Source organism: Rhinoraja longicauda, chromosome 42, assembly GCF_053455715.1.
Source record: "Rhinoraja longicauda isolate Sanriku21f chromosome 42, sRhiLon1.1, whole genome shotgun sequence".
NCBI lineage: Eukaryota > Metazoa > Chordata > Chondrichthyes > Rajiformes > Arhynchobatidae > Rhinoraja > Rhinoraja longicauda.
Genome location: NC_135994.1, coordinates 2555 through 23045, shown reverse-complemented (window position 1 = coordinate 23045; position 20491 = coordinate 2555). Strand labels below are relative to the sequence as shown.

At 55.5% G+C, this 20491-nt stretch overlaps 1 protein-coding gene across 1 annotated transcript in view; it reads left to right on the top strand.

Annotated features, from left to right (window-relative positions):
• LOC144612036 (uncharacterized) overlaps nt 1–14744 on the top strand; it is a 24784-nt gene extending 10040 nt beyond the window's left edge. Inside the window, exons 3-6 of the mRNA XM_078431509.1 lie at nt 7790–8194; nt 9081–11021; nt 11720–12403; nt 13415–14744. Of these exons, the coding sequence (XP_078287635.1) occupies nt 7790–8194; nt 9081–11021; nt 11720–12403; nt 13415–13833 (3449 nt within the window). The 3' untranslated portion in view covers nt 13834–14744. The remainder of the gene's footprint in view (nt 1–7789; nt 8195–9080; nt 11022–11719; nt 12404–13414) is intronic.
• Nucleotides 14745–20491: the final 5747 nt, after the last annotated feature.

Here is a 20491-nt window from a genome sequence, read left to right as displayed (position 1 = left end):
GGGGTAGAGAGAGACGGGGGTGAGGGGGGAGCCATGGTTTCTGTTCAGGGGCCCTAGGAGCCAGAAACAAAGAGAGCCTCTTTTATTTTGCAAATGTGTGTGTGTGTTGGGCAAGGGTTGACCATGGTCTCCGAGCTCCATCTCAAGGCTCTCGCCTGCAACTACAAGCCTTGCAGGGAGGAACTGCAGGTGCCAGTTAAACCGCCCCCTCTAGACAAGGTGCAAAGTGCTGGAGTAATGTGTAAGGAGGAACTGCAAGTGCATGTTTAAACCCCCCCTCTAGACAAGGGACAAAGTGCTGGAGTAATGTGTAGGGAGGAACTGCAGGTGCTGGTTTAAACACTCCCTAGACAAGGGACAAAGTGCTGGAGTAATGTGTACGGAGGAACTGCAGGTGCCAGTTAAACTGCCCTTAGACAAGGGACAAAGTGCTGGAGTAATGTGTAGGGAAGGAACTGCAAGTGCATGTTTAAACCCCCCCTCTAGACAAGGCACAAAGTGCTGGAGTAATGTGTAGGAAGGAACTGCAGGTGCCGGTTAAACCCCCCCTCTAGACAAGGTGCAAAGTGCTGGAGTAATGTGTAAGGAGAACTGCAGGTGCCGGTTAAACCCTCCCCTAGACAAGGTGCAAAGTGCTGGAGTAATGTGTAAGGAGGAACTGCAGGTGCCAGTTAAACCGCCCCTCTAGACAAGGGACAAAGTGCTGGAGTAATGTGTAGGGAGGAACTGCAGGTGCTGGTTTAAACACACCCTAGACAAGGTGCAAAGTGCTGGAGTAATGTGTAAGGAGGAACTGCAGGTGCCAGTTAAACCGCCCCTCTAGACAAGGGACAAAGTGCTGGAGTAATGTGTAGGGAGGAACTGCAGGTGCTGGTTTAAACACTCCCTAGACAAGGGACAAAGTGCTGGAGTAATGTGTACGGAGGAACTGCAGGTGCCAGTTAAACTGCCCTTAGACAAGGGACAAAGTGCTGGAGTAATGTGTAGGGAAGGAACTGCAAGTGCATGTTTAAACCCCCCCTCTAGACAAGGCACAAAGTGCTGGAGTAATGTGTAGGGAAGGAACTGCAGGTGCCGGTTAAACCCCCCCTCTAGACAAGGTGCAAAGTGCTGGAGTAATGTGTAAGGAGGAACTGCAGGTGCCGGTTAAACCCTCCCCTAGACAAGGTGCAAAGTGCTGGAGTAATGTGTAAGGAGGAACTGCAGGTGCCAGTTAAACCGCCCCTCTAGACAAGGGACAAAGTGCTGGAGTAATGTGTAGGGAGGAACTGCAGGTGCTGGTTTAAACACTCCCTAGACAAGGGACAAAGTGCTGGAGTAATGTGTAGGGAAGGAACTGCAAGTGCATGTTTAAACCCCCCCTCTAGACAAGGCACAAAGTGCTGGAGTAATGTGTAAGGAGGAACTGCAGGTGCCGGTTAAACCCCCCCTCTAGACAAGGCGCAAAGTGCTGGAGTAATGTGTAAGGAGGAACTGCAGGTGCCGGTTAAACCCCCCCTCTAGACAAGGTGCAAAGTGCTGGAGTAATGTGTAAGGAGGAACTGCAGGTGCCAGTTAAACCGCCCCTCTAGACAAGGGACAAAGTGCTGGAGTAATGTGTAGGGAGGAACTGCAGGTGCTGGTTTAAACACTCCCTAGACAAGGGACAAAGTGCTGGAGTAATGTGTACGGAGGAACTGCAGGTGCCAGTTAAACTGCCCTTAGACAAGGGACAAAGTGCTGGAGTAATGTGTAGGGAAGGAACTGCAAGTGCATGTTTAAACCCCCCCCTCTAGACAAGGCACAAAGTGCTGGAGTAATGTGTAGGGAAGGAACTGCAGGTGCCGGTTAAACCCCCCCTCTAGACAAGGTGCAAAGTGCTGGAGTAATGTGTAAGGAGGAACTGCAGGTGCCGGTTAAACCCCCCCTCTAGACAAGGCGCAAAGTGCTGGAGTAATGTGTAAGGAGGAACTGCAGGTGCCAGTTAAACCGCCCCTCTAGACAAGGGACAAAGTGCTGGAGTAATGTGTAGGGAGGAACTGCAGGTGCATGTTTAAACACTCCCTAGACAAGGGACAAAGTGCTGGAGTAATGTGTCAGAAGGAACTGCAAGTGCATGTTTAAACCCCCCCTCTAGACAAGGCACAAAGTGCTGGAGTAATGTGTAGGGAAGGAACTGCAAGTGCATGTTTAAACCCCCCCTCTAGACAAGAGACAAAGTGCTGGAGTAATGTGTAGGAAGGAACTGCAGGTGCCGGTTAAACCCTCCCCTAGACAAGGGACATAGTGCTGGAGTAATGTGTAGGAACTGCAGGCGCTGGTTTAAACACTCGCTAGAGATAAAGCACAAAGTGCTGGAGTAATGTGTAGGGAGGAACTGAAGGAGCTGGTTTAATCACCCACCGTGAAAAAGCACAAAGTGCTGGAGTAATGTGTAGGGAGGAACTGAAGGAGCTGGTTTAATCACCCACCGTGAAAAAGCACAAAGTGCTGGAGTAATGTGTAAGGAGGAACTGCAGGTGCTGGTTAAACCCCCCCCCCCCCTAGACAAGGGACAAAGTGCTGGAGTAATGTGTAAGGAGGAACTGCAGGCGCTGGTTAAACCCCCACCCCCCTAGACAAGGTACAAAGTGCTGGAGTAACTTGTAGGGAGGAACTGCAGGAGCTACTCAGTGCAGTGACAGTGTCCTATATGGGTTGGGAGTCGTTGTCCAGCGGCCATGTTGTTTTTCCCAACACCCTCCTCTCTCCCACCGCCTGCACTGAGTCGAGGGGGCAACCCAGGGACAGAGCCGGCCTTCCTGACTACCTTGTCGAGTCTCTTCCCTGAGATGCTCCCGCTCCAGCGGACCACTCCATAGAAGATGGCCGATGGAACCACTGTTGTAGAAGGTCCTGCACTCCAAAGGACCTGAGTGTCCACAGCAGATAAAGTCTACTCTGGCCCTCTCTGTACAGGGCCAGAGTACTGTTGAGGTGGACACCCAGGTACATGTAAGAGTCCACCCTCTCGATGTCCATTCCTGGTGTTGGGGGGACCTGGGGAAATCCACCGCCATCTCCCCCGGTTTCCCCCGCAGTTGTACAGGGCATTGGTGAGACCGCACCTGGAGTATTGCGTACAGTTTTGGTCTCCTAATCTGAGGAAGGACGTTCTTGCCATAGAGGGAGTACAGAGAAGGTTCACCAGATTGATCCCTGGGATGGCAGGACTTTCATATGAAGAAAGACTGGATAGACTCGGCTTGTACTCGCTGGAATTTAGGGGGGATCTTATAGAAACGTACAAAATTCTTAAGGGGTTGGACAGGCTGGATGCAGGAAGATTGTTCCCGATGTTGGGGAAGTCCAGAACAAGGGGCCACACAGTTTAAGGATAAGGGGGAAGTCTTTTAGGACCGAGATGAGAACGTTTTTCTTCACACAGAGAGTGGTGAATCTGTGGAATTCTCTGCCACAGAAGGTAGTTGAGGCCAGTTCATCGGCTATATTTAAGAGGGAGTTTGATGTGGCCCTTGTGGCTAAAGGGATCAGGGGGTATGGAGAGAAGGCAGGTACGGGATACTGAGCTGGATGATCAGCCATGATCATATTGAATGGCGGTGCGTGATCATATCGAAGGGCTGAATGGCCTACTCCTGCACCTATTTTCTATGTTTCTATGTTTCTATGTTTCTATGATCCGGAGGCAGTTCCGCTGGCACCAGTCCACAAACTCCTTGATCTGTACGCCCTGCCATGGTCGCCCGTGATAAGGCCAACGATGGCGGAGTGGTCAGAGAACTTCTGTAGATAGGAGTCTGCAGGGCTGTGCCTGAAGTCCACAGGATACAGGGTGAACAAGAATGGAGCTGGCATTGTTCCCTGCGGAACCCCAGTACTGCAGACCACCCTGTCCGAGACAAGGCCTAGACAAGGATCAAAGTGCTGGAGTAATGTGTAAGGAGGAACTGCAGGTGCCGGTTAAACATCCCCCTGGACAAGGCACAAAGTGCTGGAGTAATGTGTAAGGAGGAACTGCAGGTGCCAGTTAAACTCCCGCCCCCTAGACAAGGGACAAAGTGCTGGAGTAATGTGTAAGGAGGAACTGCAGGTGCCAGTTAAACCCCCCTCTAGACAAGGTACAAAGTGCTGGAGTAATGTGTAAGGAGGAACTGCAGGTGCCGGTTAAACATCCCCCTGGACAAGGCACAAAGTGCTGGAGTAATGTGTAAGGAGGAACTGCAGGTGCCAGTTAAACTCCCGCCCCCTAGACAAGGGACAAAGTGCTGGAGTAATGTGTAAGGAGGAACTGCAGGTGCCAGTTAAACCCCCCTCTAGACAAGGTACAAAGTGCTGGAGTAATGTGTAAGGAGGAACTGCAGGTGCCGGTTAAACATCCCCCTGGACAAGGCACAAAGTGCTGGAGTAATGTGTAAGGAGGAACTGCAGGTGCCAGTTAAACTCCCGCCCCCTAGACAAGGGACAAAGTGCTGGAGTAATGTGTAAGGAGGAACTGCAGGCGCAGGTTAAACACCCCCCAGACAAGGGACAAAGTGCTGGAGTAATGTGTAAGGAGGAACTGCAGGCGCTGGTTAAACCCCCCCCTCCTCTAGACAAGAGACAAAGTGCTGGAGTAATGTGTAGGGAGGAACTGCAGGCGCTGGTTTAAACACTCCCTAGACAAGGGAGAAAGTGCTGGAGTAATGTGTAAGGAGGAACTGCAGGCGCTGGTTAAACAACCCCCGAGAAAAAGCACAAAGTGCTGGAGTAATGTGTAAGGAGGAACTGCAGGTGCCGGTTAAACATCCCCCTAGACAAGGGACAAAGTGCTGGAATAATGTGTAGGGAGGAACTGCAGGTGCCAGTTAAACCCCCCTCTAGACAAGGTACAAAGTGCTGGAGTAATGTGTAGGGAGGAACTGCAGGTGCCAGTTAAACAACCCCCCCCTAGACAAGAGACAAAGTGCTGGAGTAATGTGTAGGGAGGAACTGCAGGTGCCGGTTAAACACCCCCCCGACAAGGGACAAAGTGCTGGAGTAATGTGTAAGGAGGAACTGCAGGTGCCAGTTAAACCCCCCTCTAGACAAGGTACAAAGTGCTGGAGTAATGTGTAGGGAGGAACTGCAGGTGCCAGTTAAACACCCCCCCCCCAGACAAGAGACAAAGTGCTGGAGTAATGTGTAGGGAGGAACTGCAGGCGCTGATTAAACCCCCCCCCCCGAGAAAAAGCACAAAGTGCTGGAGTAATGTGTAAGGAGGAACTGCAGGTGCCGGTTAAACATCCCCCTAGACAAGGGACAAAGTGCTGGAGTAATGTGTAGGGAGGAACTGCAGCTGCCGGTTAAACATCCCCCTGGACAAGGCACAAAGTGCTGGAGTAATGTGTAGGGAGGAACTGCAGGTGCCAGTTAAACTCCCGCCCCCTAGACAAGGGACAAAGTGCTGGAGTAATGTGTAAGGAGGAACTGCAGGCGCAGGTTAAACACCCCCCCAGACAAGGGACAAAGTGCTGGAGTAATGTGTAGGAAGGAACTGCAGGTGCCGGTTAAACCCCCCCCCCCCTCTAGACAAGGCACAAAGTGCTGGAGTAATGTGTAAGAAGGAACTGCAGGTGCCGGTTAAACCCCCCCCCCCTCTAGACAAGGCACAAAGTGCTGGAGTAATGTGTAAGGAGGAACTGCAGGCGCAGGTTAAACACCCCCTAGACAAGGGACAAAGTGCTGGAGTAATGTGTAAGGAGGAACTGCAGGTGCCAGTTAAACTCCCGCCCCCTGGACAAGGGACAAAGTACTGGAGTAATATGCAGGAAGGAACTGCAGGAACTGTGTAGAGAGTCTAAGAAAATAACTGCAGATGCTGGTACAAATCGAAGGTATTTATTCAGTCTGAAGAAGGGTCTCGACCCGAAACGTCATTAGACAATAGACAATAGGTGCAGGAGGAGGCCATTCGGCCCCTTCGAGACAGCACCGCCATTCACCGTGATCATGGCTGATCGTTCTCAATCAGTACCCCGTTCCTGCCCTCTCCCCATACCCCCTGACTCCGCTATCCTTAAGAGCTCTATCCAGCTCTCTTGAATGCATCCAGAGAATTGGCCGCCACTGCCTTCTGAGGCAGAGAATCCCACAGATTCACAACTCTCTGACTGAAAAAAGTTTTTCCTCGTCTCCGTTCTAAATGGCCGACCCCTTATTCTTAAACTGTGGGGCCCCTGGTTCTGGACTCCCCCAACATTGGGAACATGTTTCCTGCCTCTAACGTGTCCAACCCCTTAATAATCTTATACGTTTCTATAAGATCCCCTCTCATCCTTCTAAATTCCAGTGTGTACAAGCCCAGTCGCTCCAGTCTTTCAACACAGGGAGTCGGAGGGAAGAGCTGATCGAGGTACGTAAAGTTATGAGAGGCGTAGATCAGCGAGACAGTTAGATATCAGAGTGTAGAGACCAAAGCTTTAAGGTGAGAGGGGCGAAGTTTAGGTGGAATGTGTGGTGGGAGCTTCACTGCGTGCGTGCGTGCGTGCGTGCGTGCGTGCGTGCGTGCGTGCGTGCGTGCGTGCGTGCGTGCGTGCGTGCGTGCGTGCGTGCGTGTTTGTGCGTGTTTGTTTGTGTTTGTTGGGTTGTGTTGGGATGTGTTGGGTTGGGATGTGTTGGGTTGTGTTGGGATGTGTTGGGATGTGTTGGGTTGTGTTGGGATGTGTTGGGTTGGGATGTGTTGGGTTGTGTTGGGTTGTGTTGGGATGTGTTGGGTTGTGTTGGGATGTGTTGGGTTGGGATGTGTTGGGTTGGGATGTGTTGGGTTGGGATGTGTTGGGTTGTGTTGGGTTGTGTTGGGATGTGTTGGGTTGGGATGTGTTGGGATGTGTTGGGTTGTGTTGGGTTGTGTTGGGTTGTGTTGGGTTGTGTTGGGTTGTGTTGGGATGTGTTGTGTTGGGTTTGGTTGGGTTGAGTTGGGTTTGGTTGTGTTTGTGTTTGGGTTGCAAGCGTGTTTGTGCTTGTGTTTGTGTGTGTTTGTGTGTGTTTGTGTGTGTTTGTGCGAGCGTGTGAGTGTGTGTGTTTGGGCGTTTGTGCCTGTGTTTGTGCTTGTGTTTGTGTGTGTGTGTGTGTGCGTGCATTTGTGCGTGCGCGTTTGTGCGTGCATTCGTGCGTGTGTGTTTGTGCGTGCTTTAGTGCGTGTGTGTTTGTGCTTGTGTTTGTGCTTGTGTTTGTGTGTGTTTGTGCGAGCGTGTGTGCGTGTGTTTGTGTGTGTTTGTGCGAGCGTGTGTGTGTGCTTTAGTGCGTGTGTTTGTGTGTGTTTGTGCGAGTGTGTGTGCGTGTGTTTGTGTGTGTTTGTGCGAGCGTGTGTGCGTGCTTTAGTGCGTGTGTGTGTGTGTGTTTGTGTGTGTTTGTGCGAGTGTGTGTGCGTGTGTTTGTGCTTGTGTTTGTGTGTGTTTGTGCGAGCGTGTGTGCGTGTGTTTGTGCGAGCGTGTGTGCGAGCGTGTGTGCGTGCTTTAGTGCGTGTGTTTGTGTGTGTTTGTGCGAGCGTGTGTGCGTGTGTGCGTGCTTTAGTGCGTGTGTTTGTGTGTGTTTGTGCGAGTGTGTGTGCGTGTGTGTGTGTTTGTGTGTGTTTGTGTGTGTGTGTGTGTGTGTGTGTCGGTGCGGTTTCGTTTAGTGATATACAGCGCGGAAACAGGTCCTTTCGGCCCATCGAGTCCGTTCCGACCAGCGATCCCCGCCCACTAACACTAGGGACCGTTTTTACATTTACACCGAGACAATTAACCTACAAACCCGCGCGCCTTTGGGGTGTGGGAGGAAACCGATGAGCCCTCTCTTCCTCCCGCAGGTGACCGCGACCTCACCGTCCCCGACGACGCCAAGCCGCCGATCTGCCCGGTAGCGGCAGCGCCGACGGTGAACCAGGAGGCTCCGGCTGTCCGGTGCCGACGCAGGGACCACAGGCGGAACTACCAGGAGCGTTGGCGGAGAGAGTACCTGATGGCCTACGACAGTGCGCGGCACGGCCTGGTGTGCATGGTATGTGGCTCCACCCTCGCCACCCTCAAGATCAGCACCATCAAGCGGCACATCCTCCAGAAGCACCAGACCTCCCTCCTCTTCACCCCCGCCGAGAAGGACCTGGTCATCGGCAGCTGGGACCGCCACGTCCTGGGCCTGCGCCGACTGGCGGAGAACCTTCCTCCCCCAACCTCCGGCCCGGAGACAACAACGCCGACCGACCTCGCCCACGGTGAGAAGCGAGGACCTCAGCCCCTAACCTCTAAATTGAGGTTGGGTTGGGTTGAGTTGGGATGTGTTGGGATGTGTTGGGTTGTGTTGGGTTGTGTTGGGTTGGGTTGAGTTGGGTTGAGTTGGTTTGTGATGTGTTGGGTTCAGTTGAATTGAGTTGGGTTGGGTTGAGTTGGGTTGTGTTGGGTTGGGTTGAGTTGGGTTGAGTTGGTTTGTGATGTGTTGGGTTCAGTTGAATTGAGTTGGGTTGGGTTGAGGTGGGTTGTGTTGGGTTGGATTGAGTTGGGTTGGGCTGAGTTGGGTTGGGCTGAGTTGGGTTGCATTGAGTTGGGTTGGGCTGAGTTATGTTTGAGTTATGTTGGGTTGGGTTGAGTTGGGTTTGGTTGTGTTGGGTTGGGTTTGGTTGGGTTGAGTTGGGTTGGGTTGAGTTGGGCTGAGTTATGTTTGAGTTATGTTGGGTTGGGTTGAGTTGGGTTTGGTTGTGTTGGGTTGGGTTTGGTTGGGTTTGGTTGTGTTGGGTTGGGTTGGGTTGGGCTGAGTTATGTTTGAGTTATATTGGGTTGGGTTGGGTTGGGTTGAGTTGGGTTTGGTTGTGTTGGGTTGGGTTTGGTTGGGTTTAGTTGGGTTGAGTTGGGTTGGGCTGAGTTATGTTTGAGTTATGTTGGGTTGGGTTGGGTTTGGTTGGGTTGAGTTGGGTTGGGTTGAGTTAAGTGGAGTTTCATTTGAGTTTGAGTTGTGAATTCACCACCATGGTGAGTTGGGTTTGAGTTTGGGTTTTGGTTGAGGCAGATGTATTTGCACAGAGGGTGGTGGGGTGAAGATGGAGGGTGAGGGCAGTGTCTTTCTCTCAAAGTTCTCTCTCTATTTCATCCCTCTTCCTCCGGCAGGGGCCGCTTCCTTGTCGCCAGTGGACGTCAGCTCGGGGCCTCCCCCTCCACCTCCTCATCCTCCAACACTACCGCTGCTGCCGGCTCAACCAGCGCCCGCCCGGGCCCCTCCTCAGCCAGCCGCCAAGAGGCCGAGCGCCGGGCACGGGCTTGGGTCTGGGCCTGGGCTCGGGCCGAATCCTGTGACTGGGGTTGGGGTTGGGGCTAGGCTGGGGCCTGTGACTGGGGTCGGGGTTGGGGCTAGGCTGGGGCCCAGGCCTGTGACTGGGGTTGGGGCTAGGCTGGGGCCTGTGACTGGGGTTGGGGTTGGGGCTAGGCTGGGGCCTAGGCCTGTGACTGGGGTTGGGGCTAGGCTGGGGCCTGTGACTGGGGTTGGGGTTGGGTTTGGGCCTTTTCTCGGGAGTGGGCCTGAGGCTGTGGTTGTGCCTATGCCCGGTCTTGGGCCTGGGGCTGTGCTTGGGCCCAAGCCTGGTCTTGGGCCTGGTTTCGGGCCTGTGCCAGGGGCTCGGTCTGGGCCTAAGCAGGTGGTCAGGCCTGGGGTTCGATGTGGGGCTGTGGCCGGGCCTGGGCCTAAGCCTGGAGCTAGGCCGGGGCTTAAGCCCGCGGCTGGGCCTGCTTTGGGCCCTGGGCTTGTGCCTAAGCCTGATCCTGGATTTGAGCCTGGGGCTAAACTGGTGGCTAGGCCGGGGCCTGGGCCTGGGCCTAAGCAGGTGGCTAGGCCTGGGGTTGGGCCTGGGGCTGTGGCTGTGATTGGAGCTAGGGCTGGGTTTGGGCCTAGGGCTGGGTTTGGGCCTAGTGAAGGGTTTGGGCCTAAGGTTAAGGCTGGGCCAAGGCCTGGTCCTGGGCCGAAGGCGGTGGCTAGGCCGGGGCCGCCCGCCCGCAAGCGTGCCCGGCGTTACTACCAGGAGCGTTGGCGGAGCGAGTACCTGATGGCCTACGATGGGGCGCGGCACGGCCTGGTGTGCATGGTGTGTGGCTCCTCCCTCGCCACCCTCAAGCTCAGCACCATCAAGAGGCACGTCCTTCAGAAGCACCAGGCCTCCCTCAGCCTGACCGCCGCCCAGCGCCACGTCGTCCTGGCAACCTGGGCCGACCAGCTGGCCGCCCAATCACGGGGACAGGACTTGGTCGACCAATCGCGCCTCAAGGATCTGTGCCTGGTTGACCAATCGCGGGTTGACCGTCAAGGCCTAGTTGACCAATCGCAGGTGGACCCTCGGGACTTGGCCGACCAATTGTACATCAATGGTCTTGGCCTGGTTGACCAATCGCAGGTCGAGGGCCAGGGCTTGGTTGACCAATCGTACATCGATCATCTTGGCCTGATTGACCAATCGCACGTGGACCCGGTTGACCAGTCAAACGTCGGGCGGCAGGGTTTGGCCGACCAATCGTACATCAATGGTCTTGGCCTGGTTGACCAATCGCAGGTCGAGGGCCAGGGCTTGGCCGACCAATCGTACATCAATCACCTTGGCCTGGTTGACCAATCTTACGTCCAGCGTCCAGACCTGCTTGACCAATCGCAGGTGGGCCTGGCTGACCAATCAGACGTGGAGCGTCCAGTCTTGGCTGACCAGTCGTACATTGATCCTCTTGGCCTGGCTGACCAATCAGGCGTGGAGCGTCCAGGCTTGCTTGACCAACCGTACGAGCGTCCACTCTGGATTGACCAATCGCGCGTCAAGAGTCGGGCCTGGGCCGACCAATCGGACGCCGCGCTTGGCGGGGGCCTCTCGCCGGTCAAGGAGTCATTGGACCAATCGCAGGCCGGGTCAAGCCGCCTCTTCGGCCAATCCCGCGGCGGGGCGGAGGCGCGTGCCGACCAATCAGAGGCCACGGCGAAGCGGCCGGTGGAGGGGCCAGACGGGAGATTCCACCAATCGCACGCCGGGTCGCCGACCCTCAGCCAATCACAGACCGGAGCGGCGGGGCCTGCAGGTACGGGGGGTGTTCATTGGTTGATCAGCGACTGGGGGCGGGGCGGGACGGGACGGGGCGTCTGGAGATGGGGGCGTCTGGTGTCTGGAGACGGTGTGGGGGTGTGTGGGACGGGACAGTAGAGGGGTGTATCTGGAGACGGGACGGGAGTGTCTGGGACGGGACGGGGCGGGGGTGTCTGGGACGGGACGGGGCAGGGGTGTCTGAATCATTGACTAACCTATTCCCCCCCCCCCACTTTCCCTTTTCTCCCCTTCCCCCTCTCTCTCCCCCATTTTACCCCCTTTTATCCCCTCTCCCCCCTTTCTCTCCCCGTCCCTCTCCCCCATTTTACCCCCTCTCTCTCCTCCGTCTCTCTCTCCCCCCTCTCTCTTCCCCGTTACCCCCTTTTATCCCTTTCTCCTCTCTCCCCCCTCCCTTCCCTCCCTCTCTCCATTTTACCCCCTCTCTCCCCTCCCCTCTCCCCTCTTTTACCCCCTCTCTCTCTCCCCTCTCCCCTCTCTCCTCCCTCCCCCTCCCCTCCCCCCCTCTCTCTCCCCCATTTTACCCCCTCTCGCCCTCTCTCCCCCTTTACCCCTCCCGCTCCCCCCTCTCCCCCCCATTTTACCCCCTTTCTCCTCTCTCCCCCTCCCCCCTCTCTCCCCCTCTCTCTCCCCCCCCCTCCCCCCTCTCCCCGTTTATCCCCCCTCTCTCCACAGACGCCCCTCACTCCATCCCCATCGTCAAAGAAGAGGAGTGCCCTTCGCAAGAGAGGGGTCTCCCCTCCCCCTCCCCTCGCTCCCCCTCCCCCCCGCCCCCCGCTCTCCCCCCCCTGTTGCCCGTGGCCGGGGTGACCGCTGGGGGCCGCAGTTACCAGGAGCAATGGCGGACTGACCACCTGATGGACTTTGACCCAGTGCGCCACCTGCTGGTGTGCATGGTGTGCGGCAGGACTCTGGCCACCCTGACCATCGCCACCATCAGGCAGCACGTCCTCCGCGCCCACCCCCACTCGCTCGACTTCAACCGGGCCGAGAAGGAGAACATTCTGGAAGCCTGGAGCGAGCAGGCCGGCCTGCCCCTCCCCCTGCCCCCGGCCCCGCCCCGTCTCCACCTTGACCGCGAGAGCTGGCGGCTGGAGTTCCTGGTGGACTTTGACCGGCGTCGCCACCGGCTGGCCTGCATGGTTTGCGGCAAAACTCTGGCCGCCCTCTCGCTCGGCGCGGTCAAGCGCCACGTCCTCCAGAACCACCCGCACTCCCTGCACTTCAGCCACGCCGCCCGACAGAACATTCTGGAAACCTGGAGCCAGACGGAGGCCTGGCACTGCCCGGCAGCCGACCGCAGAGAGATCACGGTGGCACCCGCTCCCTCGTCTGCCCCGTCACCCAACCAGCACCCAGGTAGGTGGGCAAACACGCACACCCACACAGTGTAGGCCCAGACACTGTAGGCCCGGACAGTGTAGGCCCGGACAGTTTAGGCCCGGACACTGTAGGCCCGGACGGTGTAGGCCCGGACAGTGTAGGCCCGGACAGTGTAGGCCCGGACACTGTAGGCCCGGACAGTGTAGGCCCGGACAGTGTAGGCCCGGACAGTGTAGGCCCGGACAGTTTAGGCCCGGACACTGTAGGCCCGGACACTGTAGGCCCGGACAGTGTAGGCCCGGACAGTGTAGGCCCGGACACTGTAGGCCCGGACACTGTAGGCCCGGACAGTGTAGGCCCGGACAGTGTAGGCCCGGACAGTTTAGGCCCGGACACTGTAGGCCCGGACAGTGTAGGCCCGGAGGCCCGGGCACCGCCTAACGGAGGTTGCTTAGCAACCTGCCTCCCAGCCCGGGCGGCCGCCGTTGGTGGAGCGGGAGCACGTGGCCGCTGGCTGGGTGAGGTCACGTGGGGCGCGGGGCGGTGACGTCACCTTGTCCCGTATTTGGGAGTGAGATAGTTGGCAACCCACACACACACACCCACACACACACACACACACACACACACCCACACACACACACACACACACACCCACACACACACACACACCCCACACACACACCCACACACACACAGACACACACAAATATAGACACAAAATGCTGGAGTAACTCAGCGGGTCAGGCAGCATCTCTGGAGAGAAAGAATGGTGACGTTTCTGATTGAGAATTTGTGGAAGGGCCGAATGGGCCGAATGGCCTCCTCCTGCACCTATTGTCTATTGAAACGTCGCCCGTTCCTTCTCTCCAGAGACGCTGCCTGTCCCGCTGAGTTACTCCAGCATTTTGTGTCTGACGTTCGGTAGAATAATCGGTGCAGGAGAAGGCCATTCGGCCCTTGGCGCCAGCACCGCCATTCGTTCCGGTCAGTAGTCATTCGGTGTGCGACTACTTGCCCCCTCTCTGTTTTGTGTTCCCTGCCCAGGGGGGAGGCTTGAGGAGGCGGAGGAAGGGCCGGTGGAGATCGAGGTGTACGTGGAGGGTCCCGAGGGGTCGGGGCTCGCACGCAGGAGGCGCCTGGGCCGCGACCACCGCCGCAACTACCAGGAGAGGTGGCGCCTGGACTACCTGATGGACCACGACCCCTGGAGGCACGGACTGGTCTGCATGGTATGTGGGGCCACCTTGGCCACCCTCAAACTCAGCACCATCAAACGCCACATCCTCCAGAGGCACCAGGAGTCCCTCGGCTACTCCCTGGCCCAGAAGGTGCTGTTGGCCCAGGAATGGAGCAAGAAGATGGCCGCCATTTCCAGCATGGACCTTGTCGGTTGCCTGGCAACCAGGGCGGACATTTTCCCCCGGGACTGGGAGCCGGGGTACAACTTAGGGGGCGGCACGTGAAGTCCGACGCTCATTCTTTTCCCCCCTCCCGCATTCACCTTCAGTTTCAGTTCCGCTTCAGTTTGCCTTCGAGATACGCCCCTTCGGCCCATCGGGTCCGCGCTGACCAGCGATCCCCGCACAACAACACTATCCTACACCCACTAGGGACAATTTTTACATTTGCCAAGCCAATTAACCTACAAACCCGCACGTCCTTGTGGGAGTGTGTCAGGAAACCAGAGCACCCTGGAGAAAACCCACGCAGGTCACGGGGAGAACATACGTATAAACTCCGTACCGACAGCGCCCGCGGTCGGGATGGAACCCGGGTCTCCGGCGCTGTGAGGCAGCAGCTCTACCCGCTGCGCCACCGTGTATAAAATAATGAGGGGAATAGATCGGGTAGACGCACGGGGTCTCTTGCCCAGAGTAGGGGAATCGAGGACCAGAGGACACGGGTTTAAGGCGAGGGGGGGGAAAGATTAAATAGGAATCTGAGGGGTAACTTTTCCACACAGAGGGCGGTGGGTGTATGGAGCGAGCTGCCGGTGGAGGTAGTTGAGGCTGGGACTATCCCGACTTTTGAGGAACAGTTGGACAGGTACATGGATAGGACGGGTTTGGAGGGATATGGGCCAAGCGCGGGCAGGTGGGACTAGTGTAGATGGGGCATGTTGGCCGGTGTGGGCAGGTGGGACTAGTGTAGATGGGGCATGTTGGCCGGTGTGGGCAAGTTGGGACTAGTGTAGATGGGGCATGTTGGCCGGTGTGGGCAAGTTGGGACTAGTGTAGATGGGGCATGTTGGCCTGTGTGGGCAGGTGGGACTAGTGTAGATGGGGCATGTTGGCCGGTGTGGGCAAGTGGGACTAGTGTAGATGGGGCATGTTGGCCGGTGTGGGCAGGTGGGACTAGTGTAGATGGGGCATGTTGGCCGGTGTGGGCAGGTGGGACTAGTGTAGATGGGGCATGTTGGCCGGTGTGGGCAGGTGGGACTAGTGTAGATGGGGCATGTTGGGCGGTGTGGGCAAGTTGGGACTAGTGTAGATGGGGCATGTTGGCCGGTGTGGGCAGGTGGGACTAGTGTAGATGGGGCATGTTGGCCGGTGTGGGCAGGTGGGACTAGTGTAGATGGGGCATGTTGGCCGGTGTGGGCAAGTTGGGACTAGTGTAGATGGGGCATGTTGGCCGGTGTGGGCAAGTTGGGACTAGTGTAGATGGGGCATGTTGGCCGGTGTGGGCAGGTGGGACTAGTGTAGATGGGGCATGTTGGCCGGTGTGGGCAGGTGGGACTAGTGTAGATGGGGCATGTTGGTCGGTGTGGGCAGGTGGGACTAGTGTAGATGGGGCATGTTGGTCGGTGTGGGCAGGTGGGACTAGTGTAGATGGGGCATGTTGGCCGGTGTGGGACTAGTGTAGATGGGGCATGTTGGCCGGTGTGGGCAAGTTAGGCCGAAGGGCCTGTTTCCACTCTACGACATGAGAAGGGAATAACGTTTAGTGCGAGGTAAAGCCAGCAAAGTCCGATCGAGGATAGTCCGAGGGTCTCCAATGAGGTAGATAGTAGTCCAGCACTGCTCTTTAGTTGGTGAGAGGACGGTTCAGTTGCCTGATAACAGCCTGGAAGAAACTGCCCCTGAATCTGAAGGTGTGCGTCTCCACACTTCTGTACCTCTTGCCCCGATGGGAGAGGGGAGAAGAGGGAGTGGCCGGGGGGGGGTGAGACTGGTCCTTGATTATGCTGCTGGCCTTGCCGAGGCAGCGTGAGGTGTAGATGGAGTCAATGGAAGGGAGGATGGTTTGTGCGTGCGATGGTCTGGGTTGCGTCTTGGACGGAGCTGTACCCAAACCGTGCCGTGATGCCTCGCGATAACGTGCTTTCTGTGGCGCATCTGTAGGATTTGGGGAGAGTTGTTGGGTCAACATCTGCTCTCAGTCGCATCGTCCGTCCGCCCGCCCACCTCCCTCTACACTTCTTCTCTTCCCACCACCTCTCCCCCGTAACTCATCCCACCCCTTTCCTTCCCCTCCCATTGCCCGCCCCACCCTTACCCCCCTCCACTCCTTCCCCCCTCCCTTATCTCCCTCATCTCGGCGTGCTTCCTGTGTGGAGTTTGCACGTTCTCCCCGTGACCGCGTGGGTTTCCTCCGGGTGTTCCGGTTCCCTCCCGCATACCGAGGACGTGCGGGTTTGCAGGTTAAATGGCTTCTGTAAATTGTAAATCCTCCCTCGCGTGTGTGGTAGTGCTAGTCTACAGGGTCGGCACGCACTCGGTGGGCCGAAGGGCCTGTTTCCGCGCCGTATCTCTAAACTAAACTAGCGTGTGGGCGATCGTTGGTCGGCACGGACTCGGTGGGCCGAAGGGCCTGTTTCCGTGCTGTATCTCTAAAGTAAAGTAGTCTACAGGGCGATCGCTGGTCGGTACGGACTCGGTGGGCCGAAGGGCCTGTTTCCGCGCCGTATCTCGAAACTAAACTAAAGTTTGAGGGGGGAGAGAGAGACACGCAAAGGGCAGGAGTAACTCAGCGGGTCAGGCAGCGTCTCTGGAGAAAATCTCAGCCTGAAGGAAGGGCCCCGACACGAAACGCCCCCCCCCCTTTCCCCGCAGGGGCGGGTTTACTCCGGCAGGTGGGGGGAGAGCGGCTCAACCCCGAACTGGTCGCCGGCCCCCCGGAAGCATCTAGAACATTCCGACGCACGTTCCCGGAGCTCCAGTCCCAGCGTTTGTTCAACGTCAAATTTCACAGCCCAGTCCAAACAAACAATCCCAATGGTCTATCGTCTACTCAAAGTCACGGGACGTTTGTACAAACGAAATGTGGTCATCCAGAATCTTGTTCAAATAAATCTATCATCTATCTATCTATCTATCTATCTATCTATCTAATCTAATCTAATCTATCAAATCAATCTAATCTATTATCTAATCTATCTATCTAATTTATCTTTCTACCTATCTTCTCTATCCTAATACTAATCTATCTATCAAACCTAATTCTATATCAAATCTAATCTATCTATCTGATCTAAATCTATCTTCATCCCATCCATCCATCCATCCATCCATCCATCTATCTATCTATCTATCTATCCATCCATCCATCCATCCATCCATCCATCTATCCATCTATCTATCTATCTATCTATCTATCTATCTATCACATCCATCCATCCATCCTTCCATCCATCCATCCATCCATCCATCCATCCATCCATCCAACCTCCATCCATCCATCTATCTATCTATCTATCCATCCATCCATCCAACCATCAATCCATCCATCCATCCATCTATCTATCTATCATCATCCTATCCATCAATCCATCACTCATCCATCCATCATCCATCCATCCATCCATCCATCCATCCATCCATCCATCTATCATCTAACTATCTATCATCATCCATCATCCATCATCCATCATCTATCTATCTATCTATCCATCCATCATCCATCCATCCATCATCTATCACTTCTATCTATCTATCTATCTATCTATCTATCTATCTATCTAACTCTATCTCCATCCATCCATCTCCATCTATCTATCTATCTATCCATCCATCCATCCATCCATCCTCATCCATCTATCTATCTATCTATCTATCTATCTATCTATCTATCTATCCATCAATCCATCCATCCATCCATCCATCCATCCATCCATCATCCATCCATCCATCCATCCATCCATCCATCCATCCATCATCCATCCATCCATCCATCCATCCATCCATCCATCCATCCATCCATCCATCCATCCATCCATCCATCCATCAATCCATCAATCCATCCATCCATCCATCCATCCATCCATCCATCCATCCATCCATCCATCCATCCATCCATCCATCATCCATCCATCCATCCATCCATCCATCCATCCATCCATCATCCATCCATCCATCCATCCATCCATCCATCCATCCATCCATCCATCTATCTATCTATCTATCTAATCGTTCGTTGTGGGACTTTTGTACAAAAGAAATGTGGTCATCCAGAATCTTGTTATAGATATATATATATATATATATAAAATATTCAATTGTCTTTTTAATTTCCCTCTCTCTCTCTCTCTCTCAGCGTGACATTCCTTCTGTACATTCCCAGGGTCACACACACACACACACACAGTGAAAAAAAGAACTGCAGATGCTGGTTTAAATCGAAGGTAGACACAAAGTGCTGGAGTAACTCAGCGGGTCAGAAGGAATGGGTGATGTTTCGGTCGAGACCCTTCTTCAGACTGATGAATGGGTGACGTTTCGGGTCGAGACCCTTCTTCTGACTCCCTCTGCGTGTTTAGGAGCAGCAGAATCAGGCCATTCGGCCCATCGAGCCCCCTCCGCCATTCAATCGTGGGTGAATCTGTCTTTCCCTCTCAACCCATACCCCTGCCTTCTCCTCCGCAACCCTCATCCCACACACACACACACATAAGAGTGGTACAGCATCAAAGGAAACAGGCCCTTCGGCCTAACTTGCCCACACCGGCCAACATGCCCCATCTACACTAGTCCCACCTTTGCCCACACCGACCAACATGCCCCATCTACACTAGTCCCAACCGCCCACACCGACCAACATGCCCCATCTACACTAGTCCCACCTGCCCACACCGACCAACATGCCCCATCTACACTAGTCCCACCTTTGCCCACACCGGCCAACATGCCCCATCTACACTAGTCCACCTGCCCACACCGGCCAACATGCCCCATCTACACTAGTCCCACCTGCCCACACCGGCCAACATGCCCCATCTACACTAGTCCCACCTGCCCACACCGGCCAACATGCCCCATCTACACTAGTCCCACCTTTGCCCACACCGACCAACATGCCCCATCTACACTAGTCCCACCTTTGCCCACACCGACCAACATGCCCCATCTACACTAGTCCCACCTGCCCACACCGACCAACATGCCCCATCTACACTAGTCCCACCTTTGCCCACACCGACCAACATGCCCCATCTACACTAGTCCCACCTGCCCACACCGACCAACATGCCCCATCTACACTAGTCCCACCTTTGCCCACACCGACCAACATGCCCCATCTACACTAGTCCCACCTGCCCACACCGACCAACATGCCCCATCTACACTAGTCCCACCTTTGCCCACACCGACCAACATGCCCCATCTACACTAGTCCCACCTGCCCACACCGCCAACATGCCCCATCTACACTAGTCCCACCTGCCCACACCGGCTCAACATGCCCCATCTACACTAGTCCCACCTGCCCACACCGGCCAACATGCCCCATCTACACTAGTCCCACCTGCCCACACCGGCCAACATGCCCCATCTACACTAGTCCCACCTGCCCACACCGACCAACATGCCCCATCTACACTAGTCCCACCTGCCCACACCGCCAACATGCCCCATCTACACTAGTCCCACCTGCCCAAGCAACCTAGTCCACCTGCCACCGCCAACAGCCTCCCTAGCCTGCCCGCGTTTGGCCCATATCCCTCCAAACCCGTCCTATCCATGTGCCTGTCCAAATGTCACTTCAATGTTGTAATACCAGCCTCAACTACCTCCTCTGGCACCTCGTTCCATACACCCACCACCCTCTGCGTGAAAAAGTTACCCCTCAGGTTCCCATTAAATCATTCCCCCCCTCCTCACCTTGAACCTATGTCCTCTGGTCCTCGATTCCCCTACTCTGGGCAAGATACTTTACCCGATCTATTCCTCTCATGATTTTTGTACACCTCTATAAGATCTCCCCTCATCCTCCTGCGCTCCAAGGAATAGAGACCCAGCCTGCCCCAACCTCTCCCTGTAGCTCAGGCCCCTCGAGCCCTGGCAACATCCTCGTAAATCTTCTCCGCGCCCTCTCCAGCTTGGCGACATCTTCCTAATAACACGGTGCCCAGAACTGAACACACCGCTCAAAATGTGGCCTCGCCAACGTCTTGTACAACCGCAACGTGACCTCCCGACGTCTATACTCGATACTCTGGTTGTTGAAGGCCTTTTTGACCACCCGATCTACCTGTGAAACTACTTTCAAGGAAGTACGTACCTGCACTCCTAGGTCCCTCTGCTCTACAACACTCCCCAGAGGCCTACCATTCACTGTGTGCAGGTCCTGCCCATGTCGGACTTTCCAAAAATGTAGCAGCCTCACGTACCTCAGAGTTAAACTCCATCAACCTTTTGCTCGGCCCACCTGACCAAGACCCTGCTCCAATCTTTGACAACTATCTTCCCTATCTACAATACCACCAAGTTTAGCTGGAGAACATCACGGGGGCGCAGCGGTAGAGTTGCCGCCTTACAGCGAACGCAGCGCCGGAGACCCGGGTTCCATCCCGACCGCGGGCGCCGTCCGTACGGAGTTTGTACGTTCTCCCCGTGACCTGCGTGGGTTTTCTCCGAGATCTTCGGTTTCCTCCCACACTCCAAAGACGTGCAGGTTTGTAGGTTAATTGCCTTGGTGTTTGTGTAGATTGTCCCTAGTGTGGTGTAGGATAGTGTTAATGTGCGGGGATCGCTGGTCGGCGCGGACCCGGTGGGCCGAAGGGCCTGTTTCCGCGCTATACCTCTAAACTAAACTCAATGCTAACATTTATAGGAGCAGGAGGAGGCCATTCAGCCCTTCGAGCCAGCACGATGAGAGAGGGGGGACCTTATAGAGACATATGAA